Here is an 18,129-nt window from a genome sequence, read left to right as displayed (position 1 = left end):
CATTGTCTACCACGAGCTGAGCCGACCTTGTTTATCTCACAGTCACTACCGGCTAAGAGACAGCTCGGTGCTATCTGTGTGGGCGGGAGGCCATCCCAGGTTATCGCCTGTTCCTCCTCCGGCACTGCTCATCCTTTTAGCCAGTTTGCACTGAGCTGCTGCCAGGGATCATGTCTGATAAAAAACATTCAATTAGTCAGACACAAAACACAATATGACCTTAAACCTTGACTGCTAAACACTCAATAGGCTGTATTAACTAAAATTGTGAGTGTAGAACTTATGTCTTTTGTTTCATTTGAAAAACCACAATACTATAAACAGTATCACAGTATGCAGCTTTACACTATTATCTTCTCAAACTTTATGTATCTGCTGTTTCTATGAGCTCATCACTCAGCTAAAACTGAGGTCAAGAGTCTAGCATGATCATTCCTCCCCTCCGTGGTTAGAGTGCAATCTGACATCTCAGGGCTGTTCTCATGCTTTATCATGAATGCCTCCGAATGTCTCCAAATTTTCCCTTAACCATAAATTTACACCACAAAGAGTAGCAACACCATTTGATCTATTCACTTCTTCCATCATCATGATTTTAAAAGTTGCATAAAGAAAAAACACATTTACCCACATGTAATTGTGTCTATTGGTAAATGAGCCCAGTTCTTTGTGGCCAGTAATTCAGCCATTAGTCCTTTTTTTTTTGGCTAACAGCCCACACCACCGGCTGTGCTATCCACCAAGCCAACAGTCTGATGGCTGTGGAATACTGATGCTCAGCTGTGAGATCCTGTGATCCTGAACCACTTGGCTCTTTAAAACTTCAAAGCTCTTACTGTGTCAGAGCTTTTGTTTTTTCTTTTTTTTTAAATAATGGAAAACCAAGTGAAGTAAACTGGATGGAGTGAGTTAAGAAAGTGAACTCATTTGCAAACTCTGTTGTTTTAGAGAGAGTCAAAAGTTTGTACTGAAGCGACTAGGAACTGAGCAGTCAGAGGCTTGAAAAGGTGTAAAATTGACATTGAGCACTTCACACAGCACAATGCCTTATCAAATTCTACTTTCTCAACAAACTAAGCTGTTTAACATTAACTGTCCATTCTAACATGTGATTTTGTGTTATACAGACTACAACCTGAGCCTCAGACATTTACACTTCTCTCTCTAACAGTTGAATGTAATCAGACAGTGGAAAGGGGGAGAACACTTACTTTAGATACCGAACATTCAAACAACATTCATTTTAGTCAGTAGGCTCATTAATAATATTGAAGTACATATGACTTTCCTGTTGTCATCAGCTAAATATCATGTAATTCAAGATACCTTGTAATTAGTCTGTATTGTTTGTGCAAGTTTTATGTATACAGTTTGGAAATCCATCCTATGAAGCATTACAAGATAGAGTAAACAGGCGATTTTTCAAAGCCAACAGCACTGCTGCAGCATATTTATAAATGGTCTGATTCAGACATTTCATACATTGCATTATAAACTGGAGTTTTTTAAAACTCCAAACTTTCTTGAACCGCAATCGTGATTTGCCTGGAAATATTGCTGCTGTTGACAAAAGAAAAATATACATGTTTCATTTTAGAAATCAGAGACAGAACATGAGCGGGCTGCCAGTGAGCAGCAGTAATAACCAAATGACTGCCCCTGGCAGGAAATGACACACATGTCGTTCCTGGGCATCTCAGGGTAGCGCTGACTTGCCTAAAATAAACCCTGCCAGTAACAACAGTATTACACACAGATCTCTCTATGTGTGTGCAGGTTAAAAAAGCACGGGCTGGCAGCTGTTCCTTCCCCTCATTATTTCCATCTACTTCCCCTGCTAAAAAATCCTCAATCCTCTGATGCCATCTCTAATAGCCAAGACAACCAACAAATCCCAGGCTGATCCTCCGTAAGAGCTCCGGCTTATACAGGATGCAGACTGACCAGAAATGAGACCGATCATCTCGAGACATATGGAGTGCCACAGCTTGAGGCAATAACGTTCAGAGGTAATGGGATGCTTATGCTCTCCAACTGGCCAGGTCAAATATTGCTCTTTATATACAACAGTAGAAAAAATGCAGAAGGGGTTTGTCATACAGATGAACCCACAAATCATATTCAGATGCAATACAGCTTTCTCAATCTTGTGACTTTTCACTAAATTTTTTGTTTTTAACACAAAAGTACATTTTCACAAAAAAGCGATTTAGTTCTGACCCTTTGAATCCTACAAACAACAAAACAATATAGATTTTCCTGCAGGCTTCTGCTGCAACACTTTAACTTCCCCACCCTTCAGCTGTGGCTTCCCGGTTTACGGCATTTTGTTCAACTGAAGTCATCCATACACTTATCTTTAACATTGCTTCCCTTCTGGGGGGATGAGGCTGCAGCTCACATGAAGCTGGACTGATTTATTTGAACTGTGACCACCCCTCACTTGTGACACTTAATGTGTATTCTAGCTGGTTTTACATTTCACTATAGCAGTACATGCATTCATCACAAGGACAAATATACAGCCAAGTGTTTCTCTGTTGCATTGGAGCTCTTAATGGCTAGATTGCTTATTTTGCCCCGCTGCTGAAAAGATCATGAATTCTCTGGGGTTCTTGTTGGGAACAATCTCAGCAAGGCCTGGTCGGGGACTCAAGGCCACTCTGCTTTGTCTGCTGCCACTGTACTCCACTCAAGAATCCATATCTGTGGAATTATAATTGAGGATAAATATTATCAAGTGCAATTGGAGAGGGTGTTGTGTATTTGTGCTGGGGCCAGGAAGAGAGGTGCTGGGAAACCAAACACCAGCTTGGGTCCTGACCACACGAGAGATTAGTTGGAGGCAGAGGAACCATCTCCCTCTATGTGCTGCCACAGGAAATACACAGGTGAAAGGTCAAGATAGAAAGTGACGTCATGGCCATGATTTAGACCGCATATCGTGACTTTACAACTAACACAACTCTACAGAATGAACAAGCCAGTGCTCATAACACTCACTGAGGCTGGGAATTACTTTCGCTCAGGACACCCCTGTTCCACAACGGCTTGGCATTATGATATTCAAACTTTTTTTCTAGTCTCTCATCACCAGGTGGAGAAAAACAAGCTATAATCCAAGTTCCCTAATCTTGTACAGGATAACTGTCAGCACCTCTATACACAGTGGAAGGCTTCCCCTGCTTGTTACAACACTGGCACCAGAAGCAATCATGCTAATCCTTTGGTATCCATGGTAAACAAGCCCTCTTGCACAGCCATTATCTATTCACAGCCAAAGGCCGTCAGATAACAAAGCACATCAGGGAGAAGCGAATGAATGAAGGGAGATGCATGAAAAAGAAAGAGAGAGGAGTGTCAGAGAAGCAAATGCGGGATAAGACAAGAAGACAAAGAGAAGAGAGAGAACAGCATTTAATTGTATTATATAACACTTTTTACTGTGTTCCAGGCAGAAACACTTTTCTCTCTTTCAAGGCATAGAGTTCTGTTGTAAAAGCCCCCAGCATTTCTCAGCCTTGACGTAAACCGATCCTTTGTTTGTTTGATTTATGCAACAAGATCCAAACCCCTCCAAGAATGAAAAGTCTAAACTGACAAGTTTCTGGAAAGCTTACATAGGAGCAATTTAGTGACATGTATGATGTATAAAGTTGAATTATGAAAATGGCAAGCACTTTAGTCTTTTTAAAGATCGGCCGTCCATCACCAGGCAGAAACAGCAAGACTCATGTTTTTCAGGGACAAGCGTAAATAGAATATCATCAACTATTTTCAAAACAATTATGAAATACACATAAGGACTTTCAACCTCAACAATAGCCACCATATTTTAATATTGCACAGTTAATAGTCCTTGACACATAATAATCATCCAAGATTTTCAGGGAAAGGATTTTGCAGAGCTAGTCACCCTTTGCTACAAACTACCATAACGTGGTCATGCTGGTATTCATAGCTGTATTTAGCTGTGCTCTTAAGTGTGTTATGTTGCACTCACATATATAATCACACAATGATAATGTCAGGGTGTACAGGCCGCAGCCTTAGTGCACATCACTGCAGTAGGGTGAGCTGCTCGGGGCCAGAACATTTTAAGCAGGTGTTAAAACAGAGAGCTCATGGCCACGTGCCACACTGCAGTGTCCTCCACTTGCTTGTGTTTTATAGAATACGGACAAGGTGAGAAATGTGGACAAATGGATAGAGGAGCATTTCTGGACTTTTCTCAGTGCCTTTAACTTCATGCAGCACCAACCTCACACATAACCTTGCCTTTTGCCTCTTATTATTATTTAGGAAATGGTAGACATATTTCTGGGCTACTCAAACACCCTCTCCTCTTACTATAACAACCTGATTCAATATGTGATGTTATTGTTATGGAACACAAAGGCTGAGCTGTCTGCCTATAGGAGAGTTTGGTATTGAAATTCAAGCTGTAGTAATGAACGGGGTAAATTTAACATTTCTCTGCTCACTGTAAGCTTGCAGCAGGCTCCACCTGGACTGAGGACAAAGTATTTTGCAAAAACAGCCATTTCCCACTGAGGATAGTGCTATTTTTGAAAGATTTTAAAATATTTTATATGTATTTCACAACAAGTATAGCTAGCAAAGGCAAGTTCAGAATGAGAAACAAAAGCTCATTAATCAGAGAATATGATCCTTTTTACTGCACTTTTCTGTTTTGTACAGTTTGAAAGTATTTAGGATGCAAGGAACTCTATGTTACGGTAAATGATCTCTGCAATGGGCTACTGCTGTTTATTGTCTGCCCTCTGTTTGCATGCAAGCCTCAAAATGGTTTTGCCAGGAAACCTGTCTATGTTCGTGGCAAAATGTAAACTCACTCTGAAATCTTGAAATGCTGTGCCTTTCATAATCCCATGTGGTATGTTCCCACTTAACTGGTAATTGTATTTTTTCTTCACATATTTAATAGAACAACATGGCAGCAGTGCTCTTAATTTTTTCCTTGTGCTTGGAAGACAACCCAAGTGTTGAGTGCAAGTAAAAGTGTGCACAATTAGCTAATATAATTCACAGATGTGCTCAGCGAGGGTTTATACTCTCTCTCTCTCTCTCTCCTTCTTTCTCATCTCGACACACACCGCAGGCTGGGTGACCTTCAAGTTTGGACATGGTCTCTGCTCTCACCCCAGCTTGACCTACTGGCACATACATTTCAGATGACGTAGTAATTAAAATACACTAATTTGATAATAATGCAATAACAGCAGCACCCCGAAGGGCTAATTTAAAGAAAACATTTTCCCAGACTGCCAGTAAAGTATATGTAATGCCCCATAGAAAATACAGTAGCCAGTTGGTGTGCTTTCTGAGGTCTCAGGGGTATTACAGGGTACTGATTTCATACCACAATCACTAGCCTAAATCTTAGCTCCCCTTTGGCTGAGAGTGCCTGACTGGCGACGGCGCCTGTGCATGATATTGGATCCCGAAGGTGTAAACTTGATGAATATCTGAGGCTGTTTTGCAAAGGGTTAAGTTCGAAGCTCCTACACAGATCAAGGCACGGTGACGATTCAAAACTGAACTTTGTATTATTTTAACTGGATTGTAAAGTTCATAGGGCATCTCTGAAGTGTTAGTAGATACACAGGCGTAACTCAAGACAAGTATAAAGGGAAAAACTGATTGCTGACCTGGATTTAACATTCCTAGTTTTTGAAATATTATTTTGTGACATTGTTTATCTTTCTTTAACAGTTCACAGAGGACAGCAACAGCAACAATGTGAAGCACGAGTGTGGGATTACATGCAATAAGTTTGCTGGCCACATTCAAACCAAGCATCTCTTCAACCACGGGGCCACCAGGAAAGCTGATTTTGCTTTAAATATGGCTCATAATAAAACTAAATACATTTAAATAGGGGAGGATACATTTAATACACATATGTTACAACCGGTTTTGAGTCTAATTGCTCACTGAACCAAAGTTTTCCAAAAAACGAACACCAACTGATGCCCTGCCTACCAGGTCATTAATGAGCAATTAGCATTATTCATTTAGAGACTACATGGCCCATAAATGCCAGTCATCCTTCTTACATAATAGGTTTTAGACTGAGCCTAGATTTTACTTCCTCTGAGAGGGTTTGACACATTCTTATATATCGTTCAACAATGCATTGAAAGTCCTGAAAAGACATAGTCATGTTAAATCCTCCAAAACACTGTAAGCGCAAACTAGAGAAGGCCATTTGCTGTAAATCATTAACCACCTGTGATAATCCTAACATGCAAACCCAATTGTCCATCAGATGTGAATATAATTAGATGTGAAAAGAATTTGGTCTCCGGCATAGTAGCTTTGAAGCCCACAGAAGTGGAAGTGAAAGCGATTGAACTTGCTCACTGAGGCTTCTTCTTCACAATTTGCACAAATCATGCTCATGAGACATTAGCAGTTGTGTTTTTGAACCCTATGTACTGTATGCCCACATTTGATTTGTTAACAAGCAGCAAATTCAAATCTAGCAAACCCAGCCAGGCCTGATGCAATCTACTTTAGTTTTAAGTTAACTTGACATTAAATACATCTATTATCACATCTATCTATTATTACATCAAATATATCTTACTTATACATCAGAATTTATTGATTATGTTTCTTGCTTTATATATGGATCATTACACCACAGAGAAAGGGAAAATATATAGTACTTGAATGAAAAAGGTAAAACCTGCATTCTATGACTGCTCATGGATATCATGTATACTGACCACAGACTCCCAGAGGGTGGTCATTGGCATGGTTTACTTTTACAGGCACACACTTCCATTTGTCATTGTTATGCTAAACACTGCTTTGGTATAGAGGAAATTAAATTAAGGAGCTGTCCAGCAGGAGTCTAGTCTTTATCATTTCCATCAGCCTGATCAGAAACACATTGAGCCCCCCACCAACAAAGGGTCAGAAAGTCATGTAACCTTAGGCAGGCAGCTATTTCCTGGGCACTCCATCATGGTAATCCTCTGTTGGCTTTTGGAAATGATGTAACATATAAATAGTAAGTAATTTACTCATTGACGTACAGTAGGAATGTTGAGAATCTTTGCTACTGTCTATACAGTGCATCATGGAAATGATAAACACAACTTAATTTAGATCTACCAAAAAAAATTTAAATGCAAAATGTCATCTGAAGTGAGTTATTCATGTATCACGGAACATTTCTGCAGATGCTGTTACTTTTTTTTTTTTTTGTTTTGTTTTTTTTTTTTTAAACGTCCGTGCTGTGGGCACCAAAAACAAACAGTGGAAACAGAAAGATCAGAAATGGATATCTCAAAGTACATGTTCTTTTAAATTTGGGTGTTACCATTTAAGCCAATGAAGAAATCACACAAGACACTAAAATGACACATGACCCAGTGGGATCTGCAAATGTCCTGGAAAGGATGAATCTACTGTAAATGCATGACATCCATATTTCACTGCATGTTGCCAAACCACTGCTGGACAAAATATTCTACTGTCACACCCTGATATCACAAGAGGATTTTGGACCAATCAGGGAATAATTTATAGTTGGAGAAAAAAAGTTTGTCTACAGTGGCAGCTGGAAACATTTACAACACATTACAATGTAACTACAGTAATGTGCCATACCACATTGAGCAATAATTAGACAAATCATGGTAATATTACATAGTGCACTGACACCAGCATGAGGTGACTATGATGCCACATGTTATTAAATGTAGGTATCCCAGTAATATTACATAAACCACACAAGAAGACAAAGACATTTTTGCTTTTTTATCTATTACTTATTATTTCGTAAATATGCAGAATATCAATGAGTCTATGAAAATTCAATGCCAAACGGGAATGTAAAGTAAGTTTGTCTTAAGACAGTGAACTTCCAAAAGTAAAAAATAGGCAAGTGCAACATTTATATATGAAAGAGCAAAATGACACAAATCTGAGTGAAAACAAAATGAAAAGATACATTGTTCTTGATAAAGTGATTTAGGTGATTTACTAATTAAGTGATTAAGTCTTCTTTGTTATCCAACGTTTTGTTCCTGAGAAGACTTTTGCCTCTATGTGGCAAATTCACATTATAAGTAAATTTCAAGGAAAACATCAACTCTGTACTTGTGGATGCTTAAATTGGAAAACAATAGAAAATGTGAAAAAAATCATTTAAAAAACCCTGTCAAAGTGCAGGTCCTACTACAGGTGAGGTGTAAATGTGAACTACGTGTTTATCGTGTTTATTGCATGGCACTACACAGCTTAAAGTGCTCTCAAAAATGTCTGTATATACTGTCAATTTGTCATGATTGTAATCTTCACTGAAGGGATTTAACAAAAACAAATAACAAAAAAGCAGAAGGAAAAAAAAAACAAAAAAAAACTACCCTTTCCATCTCTTCTTCATTGTCTCTGACCATGTTCCTGTTTGAAGGCGACAATGAACTTCCAGGCTTCGACGTAATGGGCCAGGCAGAGCTCATCTGGGAAGTGGTCCTCCACTTCAGGGGGAATGTCTAGTTCTTTGCGCTCCATGTAAGACACCAGTGTGATTTTCAAGCTTTCAGAGGCAAATTAAACAAGTTAAATCAGTGATCTGACTTTGCTGATGCTAATCATGATACTTATATAAAAACATACAGAGAACATACATATTATCTTAAAATGTGAATTACCCTCTGGGGATTTAATTTAATATGTAATCTTATGCTCCTTTATGTAATTAGAATTTTTTTAATTACTTCTATCACCTACTGTATATGAACTAGCACTCCAGCCATATGACTAGATAAGATGATAAATACAGCACTGAAGCTGATGATTAGAAGTAAATATGCTTTACAAATAATTTCCCTACTTGTACTGTATCTGTAAATGTGTGCAAGGACTAGCAAATAATCAAAATAATGTAATGAAGTTTTTTTTTACCCCCAGTCAGGTCTGTAGGTATCAGGGTCATTGTGATTCTTAAGGACGAGCACAAGGAACTCGTGCATTTCCAGCAGGAAAGTGTCAGCGCTGTTCTTAGAGAAGAAACCAGTCAACAGCCTGTGCTCGTCCTCACCCAGAGCCTGTTTGTATTTCTCTGAGACTCCCACAAATGGATCCTGAAGATACAGCAATGGTTAATACATTATCTAAACTGGTCAATTTCCAATTAAAGACACAGATTGTTGTTATTTCCACTATTACTAGCACTACTATTAATGAAGATAATAAAGGCATAATTAATACTATTAAAAAATTCTAATTTTTACCCTTTTGAGTCGCAGCATATTTTCAGATTTGAGTGAAGCCAGCAGCTGCCACAGTGCCACACAGTGCTTTAGGCAGCACATGCTCAGGGCCTGTAGGCAAAACAGGACAAATGTTAAGCTTTACCAATTAAGGATGGATTTATTTATACAGCATTTTGCAAAAACGTGGTTCAAAACAGGATGTACAACACAAAGACCTAGAAATAAGCAGTAAACTACACATGTTAAAATGCAACGAAACAAATTTGCCAATAATTAAAGAAAGACCTTTCTAAATGGATGCGTTTTAAAAATTAGAAAGATGTCAAAGTCGTCAGGCATCAGAGCTGAGGGGCCCTGACTGCAAAAGTTTTGAGCTGGGACTTAGCTAAAAACTGTACAGCTCAACCAGAATGATCCTGCACACTGGCTTAAAGGAGAGCAATTAGTGGCTCTGTGGAAGTGACAGAATGTGCAAAAGGATAAAATATCCAATGATTCAGACAGACTGACCTTGAGGATGTGCGGAGCGATTTGGTTTCCCATCTGCAGCACCTCCTCCACGTAGGAGGACAGCTGCATGTGAGGCTCTCCCCCAGCCGTGGCAAGGAAACTAAGGGCCACTTCTAGACTGGACAAGGCCTCACACACCTCACTGTATGACTGTAGCTCACCAGCCACAGCAAACAGGGTGAGAGTCTGAAGGGGCTCCTGTTGGCACACAAAGTTGAAGGGCACTCATGCAAGGATATCTATGGCAACGTGTTTGTTATATGATATATGAATAACAGTTCCAGTGGGATATCTACTGTAAATTACAACTTACTTGCTGGACTTTTGCTTTTACATCCTTTAGGATAATCTCATAATTGCGGTCATGTCTGTTCACTAGTGTTGGAATGCCCTGTAGTAAAAGAAGCGACAGGGAAATGAACAATTTTGCACTAATTTTTAACAAAGTCACTGTGCTCTGCTTCTGCTCTTTTTTGCTCACATTGAGAGTGATGAGAGGTTTGCCCAGCAAGAAGCGTGAGACAATCTGCTGCTGAATCTTGGGCAAATCACACTCATGAAGGGTCTCCTGGCCTCTCTCGATGCTGTACTGGGTGTTGGAAAGGACCAGAGGCATCAGGTCCCTCTCGAGTTCATATCGAATCACATGCAGGTCAGTCAAATCTGCAGGACTCACTTTGTAGCTGGGAGAGGAATAAACAGATCAGTTAGCTAAAGGACAGTGTGTGCCTTTGTAATTAGAACATCATGGCTCTATCCTTTTAACAATCTTTCATTCAACCCAGTACACACACTGAACCTGCTTTGGGAGAAAATTTTCAGACTAAGAAAAATGTGACATGAGTGCCCCCACCTGGTCTCCTCTCCACTGTGTTTATCCACACAATAGACCAGATCATTATGCAGGGCAATGAGGTAGCTCACAAGGGCAGTAGAGCACAGGCCTGGGCCTTGTCGGCGTGGTAACAGCAGCTTGAAGTCACTGTTGAGGTCTAGGTCCTTCTCGCAGAACTGAGCTGGGATCTTAATTTCACCTGAGAAATATTTAATGTACGTCAGAGCACACTGTTGGACAGGGCAGTGTTCATGTTGCATGTACTGTTTTTGGATTTACCATTGGTTGCCAGAGACCCTCTGAGCCGATTCCAGGTTGTCAGGAAGATGTTGATGTATTTCTCATACCAGGCTTTCAATGAAACTGCACACAAAGAAAGCATAGATTTCATTCAAAACATACAGCAGTTCAAGTCAGTGCCTCTCACCAGTGGACGAGGGTTTTCTCTTTTAAAAATAAGAAGACTGAATCATTGTCTCATTCTAGGTTAAACTAGGTCACTGCTTGGCAGGTAGGCCTTTAAACTAGATGTTGCCAGCTATTCTACTATGCAATTTCTGAGAAAAGTAATTAGGAGTTGCACAGAACTTGCATATGTATCTTGAGTGTAAATGAGTCAAATAATTGAGAAAGCTGAGAACCCCTGATGTGGACAGTTAGGTTCAGTACCTGCTTTCTGACTGTGCAGGAATTCAGCAATAGAGCAACAGGTCAGCTCAGGGACATTCTGAAATTTCTTGACCAGGTCCCTCTGGAGCGTGAGGATGTCAGGTAGGTGCTTCACCAGTCGCAGCTCTGCCTCCTGAAAGGAAAAAAAATAGAAGTGGTGTAACTGCTTTGTATGCACTTCATGATCTGGTAAAGTAAAAGCCAGTCAGTCTCGTGTATCAATTTCTGTAAATATGTGTTTTATAGTGATTCCAGGTGGAAATTTATATCCTAATGGTTAGTTATTAAATACAAAGTCACATTAATCTGGGCATTACAAATTTCCTGTATATAGAGTTTCAAAGATATTTTTTCATATTAGTCTTTGTATAAATCAAAACTAGTCACTTATTATGTTTCATTTTAAATCTGCCTAAAGTAGCATGCTCATGCTTGGTCACTGTTTTCTTACCTTATGCAGAAATCTCCAGAGTACAGGCAGAGTGTCTTTGCCATCATTCAGCTCCACAGCATGGGTGAGGCTCAACAGAGACACTTTCTCTCTGCAGCTCCACACGGCAGAGCTATGGATCCGTGAATTTTGGGGAAGTGAGCCCAAGAAGTAATGAGGATTGCCAAACACAAGCTTCGTGATTGGATTGGCAGCGATGCGGGAGTCAGCCCGGATGAATTCGTTCACTTCCTTAAGCTGTCTCTCTAGGTGCTGTGAAGGAGAAGATGGCAGGACAAAACAATATGCTATTTAGAGATGTCCAACAGGCATAACTGGTTCCTGAAATCAGACTAGGTGCTTCATTTGTTACCATTTAGAACAAATATATACCAAAACTATTTCTACCTTCAGCTGAGGTGTGATGATTGCATTGCTCATTTCTTGCTCCCATCCATTCCTAGTCTCTTTGGTGGAAAGCAGATTGTCATAAGGAACAGGCCCTGCAAGAACAGACCAGCAGTGTTAATCAGTGGAAGGTAATCCAGTAAAACTTGTGCTTTGCATATCATGCAAATGACGATCTTGTCTCATGAATTCTTTTAACTTGAATTACATATAATTATACAATAGGATTTAACACTTTCATAAAATACCCAAGTACAAATTGCAAAATGATGGCATTCAAACAATTTAATGTTTTTGTTATTATGTTTATGTCAAATTCACACAGCACATTAGTTTTCTAATAGTTTCTTTGGTATTGCCACTTTTAGCTTGTTCTAAGATATTTCTTACATTTTTGCTGCTGATGGGGCTGCAGGAGGCTGCTGATGAGGAGATGAACAGCACTGACTGTGTCGTCCGTCCCCTTGCCCAGAGATTTGATAAGATGTTTTAAGTCCTTTCGCAGGTGACCAAACAGAAACTTTCCTGCGTCCTGGACCGGAGGCACAATGATGGCAGAGATGTTCTACAAACACAAACAATGTTAGATGACTGACTAGACCCATCCCTCTTTAACACAAACAGGATATCAGCAGTACTATATCACTACAATGATGAGGTTTGCATTGAGGAAACGAGACAGCAATCTTTTTTGCCTTCTAATATTTCATGTTTTTCCAGTATTTTGCAGGGGAGAAATGATCTCCATTAGAACTGTATTCATTATTTTGTCCAGACTACCTGTGGCTGATTACAGGCACCAAACAGCATGGCCATATGAGTGAGCATCCGAACCACAATGAAGGGAACTGGGGAGATGCTCTTGGTGTCCAGCATGTCTGGATTGTCCCTGCGACTAGGGTCACCAAGGATGTGGCCTCTCTGAGTACGGTCGCCCCTGTCAGAGGTCAATGCAAAAACACAATTCATAAAATATGCAATGATGACCTGTTCGCTGTATTATATTTTAATTCCAGAATTGTGAACTTATAAACAACATACTGCAACTGAACAACATGAAATCCCTGCACAGGCAAGTGGTTGTTTCCTCCAATCAAAACACCACAATCCAAACAATGACTTGTTTCCATGGGCTGGCCACACTAGACAAAAGGGATCATGAAGAAAGAAACAATTAAGACAAGAATACTGCAAAAAAAGGTTTAAAAATGGTTTAAGTCAGGCTGAGCATAACGTACCTCTCCAATGGTGCAGGGGTGACCGTTTGGACAATCTATTGCAAGAACAAACAAAAATAATAAAATTGTTTGTTATAGCTATATACATTCTACAACTGACATAATTCATATATGACAGTAAACTTTTGTTTATTACTTACAATACCACTGCAATTGTCCCATAGCTTGTTGAGCCACTGCTAACATGTCCTCTGGCATGGTAGGCAAGAAGGCTGCCTGTATCAACAGACAAAGACATTCGTTTCATGTCAATAAAGAAAGGGCCAGTTCCCATTAGTGAAAGAAGCTGACATTACACATACCTGCATGTTGAGAGGCGCCAATGCCAGTTGTTGCAGGGGAGCCAAGATCCCCTGGTTCCCACAGATCAAGACAGCAGCCAGATGAATAGTTAATTCCACCAACACACAGTGGGCGCCAGAAGCCCCAGGATAAACAGCCAACGGTCCAAGTCGGTTGTTCACCAGAGCTTCGGCAAAGGCCTTAACTTCTGGGCTGCCAAGGAATTTGGAGGCCTGAATGTAGGTTGCAAGGGCTTCCAATTGCTGTTGGTACATATATACACACACTAATTTAATTCATTTCCTGGTGACACCAGTTCATAAAATCACACTACAGTTCTTTGATTAATTTTTGGTGTATAAAACCTAAAGATGACTAATGACTGATTCTCAGGAAAACATGACACTTTTGCTTTTGTTCACACTCAAAAACAAACCAGTCTGCTTTGAAAAAAAGGTAGAAACAGTTTCTTTGAGTTCCTCACACACAAGTTCAAGTGAGTCTACACAAATAAGAAATTATGTAAGAAACGATCATTAGATCTTTATGAAGATCTACCTCAGGCTTGGGATGGAAGCTATTGTTTGCTTCTCTGTAGAGAGTGGTGACTTCTCTGTACAGCGCCAACAGGAGGTAAACTGTTGTCCACTGTGGTAAGCTTTTGCACCCCTATAAAGACAAGGCAAAAGAGCAAGAAAACCATTAACCAGGCACAAAAGCAGAGTCTTGATCTGATGGTGATAAAAATAAAATGATAACACTACCTCACAAGTTGCATCCAGTCCATCCACATTGCCTTCCATAACCCCCTTTGCAACAGCATTTCTGATGTTCTTGTAGTCTTCGCCACACACGAGGTACTGGTCTATTCGGGGGGCTTCTTCACTCTGGGTAAAATTAAAGTTGAACCACAATATTTACAGTAATTACTACTAGCATTTCGTTTAAAAATGACTTTCCTTCATTTGGAACCTAGCACAGAAAAGAATACTGTGGAGAAGTGAACCTTTTGCAGAGCTTCTTCAGGGAAGAGCCAGTGCATCTGATCAACTTTAAGGAGTTTTTGGACAAACTCCATCCCATGTTGGCTGCAGATTTTACGAATGACATACACACGATACCAGTCATTTTCACTGAGCCTACACAAGTTCACCACACTGGTCAGGAAGGTTCCACTTTGACCACCTTCCTGGGACTCTGGTATAAGATTGAAAATAAAAAGACATTTTGGGCAAAGTGAACACATGCTGAAAGACAAATGAAATACAAATGTGCTAAAACATGATTGAGTGTATGCTAGAAAATATTAATATATTTTTATCCCAGTTACACACCCTTGGTTCTCAGTTTTTCCACAATGAGGCTAGCAGCCATATCCAGGTCCATACGCACTCTGGCCACCTGCTGCAGGTACTCGACGGTGATTGTTTCAGCGGGCTGACCTTGTGACTGCAGGTAGTCAGTCAGGAATGTACTTTCATCTTGCAGAAACCCCTGCTGGTCTGCAAAGGACCTGAACTGCAACCGCTCAAACATAGAATCCTAAAGCAAAATAATAGGTAAAAAGTGAAATCATCCACAGATTACAAGCTGTATCACAACGTAACACACTGCCATCCAAGTATAAGTTTTTAATTCATGTGTACCTCCAGGCAATTGATGTACAAGCAGTAGAGTTCAGTTTTGTCTCCATCTTCCAAGATGTTGTTCTGCTCCACCGCAATCAGGTAACGCTGCAGGTAACCTTTAACTTCATCAAAGCTTCAAAAGAGGCACAAAAAGTGAGAAACACTGCTAAAAACATGCAGCATACATAAACATGCAATGTTTAACTGCAACCACTCACCTGTATTTCAACAGAAGTTTGAGCAGCACAGACCGAACCACTGGATTTTTATCCACAGAGTCATCAAATGGTGATAGCACCTTTGTCAGAATTGGTCGTTTATCTAGAAAATAAATAAGATACTGAGAGCTTAGAAACTATGTGAGCAGAGACATGGTTGTGTGTATACGTGTAAAGTTAAGTATAGTGACATACTTCTCAGAATGGAAACAGCGCTGACTTCCACCATGAGAAACGACAGCAAATGAAGAATGACAGCTGAACAGGGAGGGGAGTTGTCCTTGAAGCACACTGTAGACACAAGGTCTATGAAGAAAGCATTGCACTGCTTCCTAAACTGAATGTGTTGGTTGACAAGAATCCTACACAAATCAAGAGACACAGTGTTAATATTTATTACAGATTCCCACAGCAGGGTATTGCCTAGATCCTACTGAGGAAGTAGTAACATGGTGACCAAAGCATATTTTTGTCCTTTATGAGGCACAAGCCAAATGAAAATGATCTTTTTCCACATGCAGTCACTAACCTTATGGCATCTGAAGGAACTATGGGGAAGTCATCAGTAACTGTCTCCATGCAGAGTGGACAGTACATTTGACCAGGCACCAGCCACTGTTTGATACAAGCCACACAGAAAATGTGTTCACATGGTAGGCAGAGTGGACCCTGGGGGTCTCCCATACACACCGGGCACAGTATAACACCAAACCTGGATAAAAGATGAACAGCAGGTAAAAACTCAGGATGGAAGCAGATTTAAAACACTTGAATAAATGTTGAATGAAGGTAAAATGTTGACTTGAGCTTCTACCTGAAGATTCGTTCAACGGCTCCATCTTTGCAGTTTTTGAGCAAACCAATTACTGCCTCAAACGACTGTTGAGTTTTGAGATCTGAATTCTTTTCCAGTATCTTGGTAGGAGAGCAGAGGTTACACATTATATTGTGTGTGAAGGAATTATTGTGAGTGGAGCATTACGATAATTCATTCAGTGCATCTTGTGAAAAATAATACAAATCAATCCACACCAACCTGATTAAGTCGCTTTGTTTGCTCCAAAACGAGAGGTGTCAGTTTCATCTCCACCTCCTCAATGCTCAACAACATGTGCTCCACAAACAGAGAGAGAGAAAATATCCGATTCCATCCAGCTCTAAAAACAAAAAAATATCCAACCAACACGACACAGTTAGTAGCATCTAAAATATTACTGAAAAAAAAAAAATCAGGCTCAGCATATAAAAGCTGCTGAAGCTCTGGAGAAAATCTGGGAAAAAGCCTTACTTACTGAACTCTACCAACAATTGCCTTGCTCCTCTCTCCATATCGTCTTACATTCTCCTCTGAGCAGATCAACTCAATGGGAACCTGGAGTTTTTTGACCTGCCTGAGCCAGGCTTGTCTTTGGGCAACTGTGTCCAAAAGTGTAGGCTCCAGGTACTCCACACATGCAAGAGCAGCATACACATCAAGTATCTTGAAAAGAGAGAGATATGATCACTAAACAGGCCGCACAGGGCAATATAAATAATATTAAATATTAAAAACACAATTTAATCTTACAGTCAGTATCATACATGCACAATTAAAAGAAAGAGGTTAAACTAGAAAAATAATATTTGAACTACTAAAGAAGTTTTTAGAGGCTCACCAGCTCAACCCCCTCTCTGTCTTGAAGTTTTGTCAAAAGGTACTGGGTCACCTGGGGCTCAATGCAGATCATCCTGGAGAGGTTCTGCAACCGATTCTTGAACTCATGATAAGCAGCATGGACCCATGGGAGAGTTGCCACTATTTCTTGTTCATTGAGCTGCAACTGCAGTTCATTGACACAACAATTCAAGGCACCACACAGGAGCTACAAAAAAAAATTACATGTATTAGTATAGACATGCCTACCACAATACCTGGGTGTGGCTTTAAAATTAAAATGGTTTCAAGTATTACAAAAAACAACCTGCAGATCTTCCTGACAAGTAACGTTCATTGTCATTGAGATGAAGTCCTGAACGTAGCGGTGAAAAAACTCTGTCTGCATCTCTAGGTCAACTTTCTCAATGTATCGACCCAGTGGTGTCTTCCAAAACAAATTGGCAAACTCTTGCGGAGTGTGGCCTAAGACAAATACACACTTACTATAAAAAACAACAATCCACAATATAGTGATATGTCACCTCACTATTTAATAATACCCAATACCAGACCATTACCTTCACGTTGATGCACATGAAGCCAGAGGTCCTCCAGGTAGTCCTTGATCCTCCAACTAAAGGGCAGGCTGCAGCTCATGTTCCTGTCTTCAACAATGTAGCTCAGCACAAGTATGGTACTTGTCTCAGAGCTGTGAAAACAGACAATAACTAAAGGTGTAAATATGTACAGTAATTAGTAGGTTAAATCTTCGGTATTCTTTATGCAAAATGTCACCACCACATACCTGCGGTCCATTGTAGGGTGGTGGATTTCCAGAAGCTTATCATTGCCAAAGATATCTAACCACAACGTCTTAATAGATTCACCACAGTTACTATCTAGTAGGATGTCCATGTTCTGGTCACGGTCAATGACTGAAATCAGTTGTGCAAAGAGGGGGACGACCACAGACTGAATACGCTTCCATAAGGCATGCCTGTCATGGCCCAAAAAAAGTTGA

At 40.1% G+C, this 18,129-nt stretch overlaps 1 protein-coding gene across 2 annotated transcripts in view; it reads right to left on the bottom strand.

Annotated features, from left to right (window-relative positions):
• Positions 1 to 6,605: 6,605 nt before the first annotated feature.
• LOC113141049 (E3 ubiquitin-protein ligase rnf213-alpha-like) overlaps positions 6,606 to 18,129 on the bottom strand; it is a 29,747-nt gene continuing 18,223 nt past the window's right edge. For both annotated transcript variants that reach the window (XM_026325239.1, XM_026325240.1), the window contains exons 36-67: positions 17,914 to 18,105; positions 17,687 to 17,817; positions 17,434 to 17,591; positions 17,128 to 17,334; positions 16,765 to 16,952; positions 16,509 to 16,629; positions 16,287 to 16,387; positions 16,002 to 16,184; positions 15,668 to 15,834; positions 15,473 to 15,575; positions 15,273 to 15,387; positions 14,961 to 15,168; positions 14,633 to 14,823; positions 14,391 to 14,513; positions 14,185 to 14,295; positions 13,647 to 13,889; positions 13,485 to 13,560; positions 13,345 to 13,379; positions 13,148 to 13,248; positions 12,887 to 13,043; positions 12,497 to 12,671; positions 12,107 to 12,201; positions 11,720 to 11,971; positions 11,269 to 11,401; positions 10,879 to 10,962; positions 10,618 to 10,798; positions 10,246 to 10,447; positions 10,078 to 10,155; positions 9,765 to 9,962; positions 9,273 to 9,362; positions 8,944 to 9,122; positions 6,606 to 8,575 (exon numbers count right to left, since the gene is read on the bottom strand). In XM_026325239.1, coding sequence (XP_026181024.1) covers positions 8,419 to 8,575; positions 8,944 to 9,122; positions 9,273 to 9,362; positions 9,765 to 9,962; positions 10,078 to 10,155; positions 10,246 to 10,447; positions 10,618 to 10,798; positions 10,879 to 10,962; positions 11,269 to 11,401; positions 11,720 to 11,971; positions 12,107 to 12,201; positions 12,497 to 12,671; positions 12,887 to 13,043; positions 13,148 to 13,248; positions 13,345 to 13,379; positions 13,485 to 13,560; positions 13,647 to 13,889; positions 14,185 to 14,295; positions 14,391 to 14,513; positions 14,633 to 14,823; positions 14,961 to 15,168; positions 15,273 to 15,387; positions 15,473 to 15,575; positions 15,668 to 15,834; positions 16,002 to 16,184; positions 16,287 to 16,387; positions 16,509 to 16,629; positions 16,765 to 16,952; positions 17,128 to 17,334; positions 17,434 to 17,591; positions 17,687 to 17,817; positions 17,914 to 18,105 — 4,735 coding nt within the window. In that variant the 3' untranslated portion in view covers positions 6,606 to 8,418. The remainder of the gene's footprint in view (positions 8,576 to 8,943; positions 9,123 to 9,272; positions 9,363 to 9,764; positions 9,963 to 10,077; positions 10,156 to 10,245; positions 10,448 to 10,617; positions 10,799 to 10,878; positions 10,963 to 11,268; positions 11,402 to 11,719; positions 11,972 to 12,106; positions 12,202 to 12,496; positions 12,672 to 12,886; positions 13,044 to 13,147; positions 13,249 to 13,344; positions 13,380 to 13,484; positions 13,561 to 13,646; positions 13,890 to 14,184; positions 14,296 to 14,390; positions 14,514 to 14,632; positions 14,824 to 14,960; positions 15,169 to 15,272; positions 15,388 to 15,472; positions 15,576 to 15,667; positions 15,835 to 16,001; positions 16,185 to 16,286; positions 16,388 to 16,508; positions 16,630 to 16,764; positions 16,953 to 17,127; positions 17,335 to 17,433; positions 17,592 to 17,686; positions 17,818 to 17,913; positions 18,106 to 18,129) is intronic.

The sequence above is a fragment of the Mastacembelus armatus genome, chromosome 8 (genome assembly GCF_900324485.2).
Source record: "Mastacembelus armatus chromosome 8, fMasArm1.2, whole genome shotgun sequence".
Classification (NCBI taxonomy): domain Eukaryota; kingdom Metazoa; phylum Chordata; class Actinopteri; order Synbranchiformes; family Mastacembelidae; genus Mastacembelus; species Mastacembelus armatus.
The sequence above is the reverse complement of the archived record's forward strand: the minus strand, read 5'-3'. Positions and strand labels throughout refer to the sequence as shown.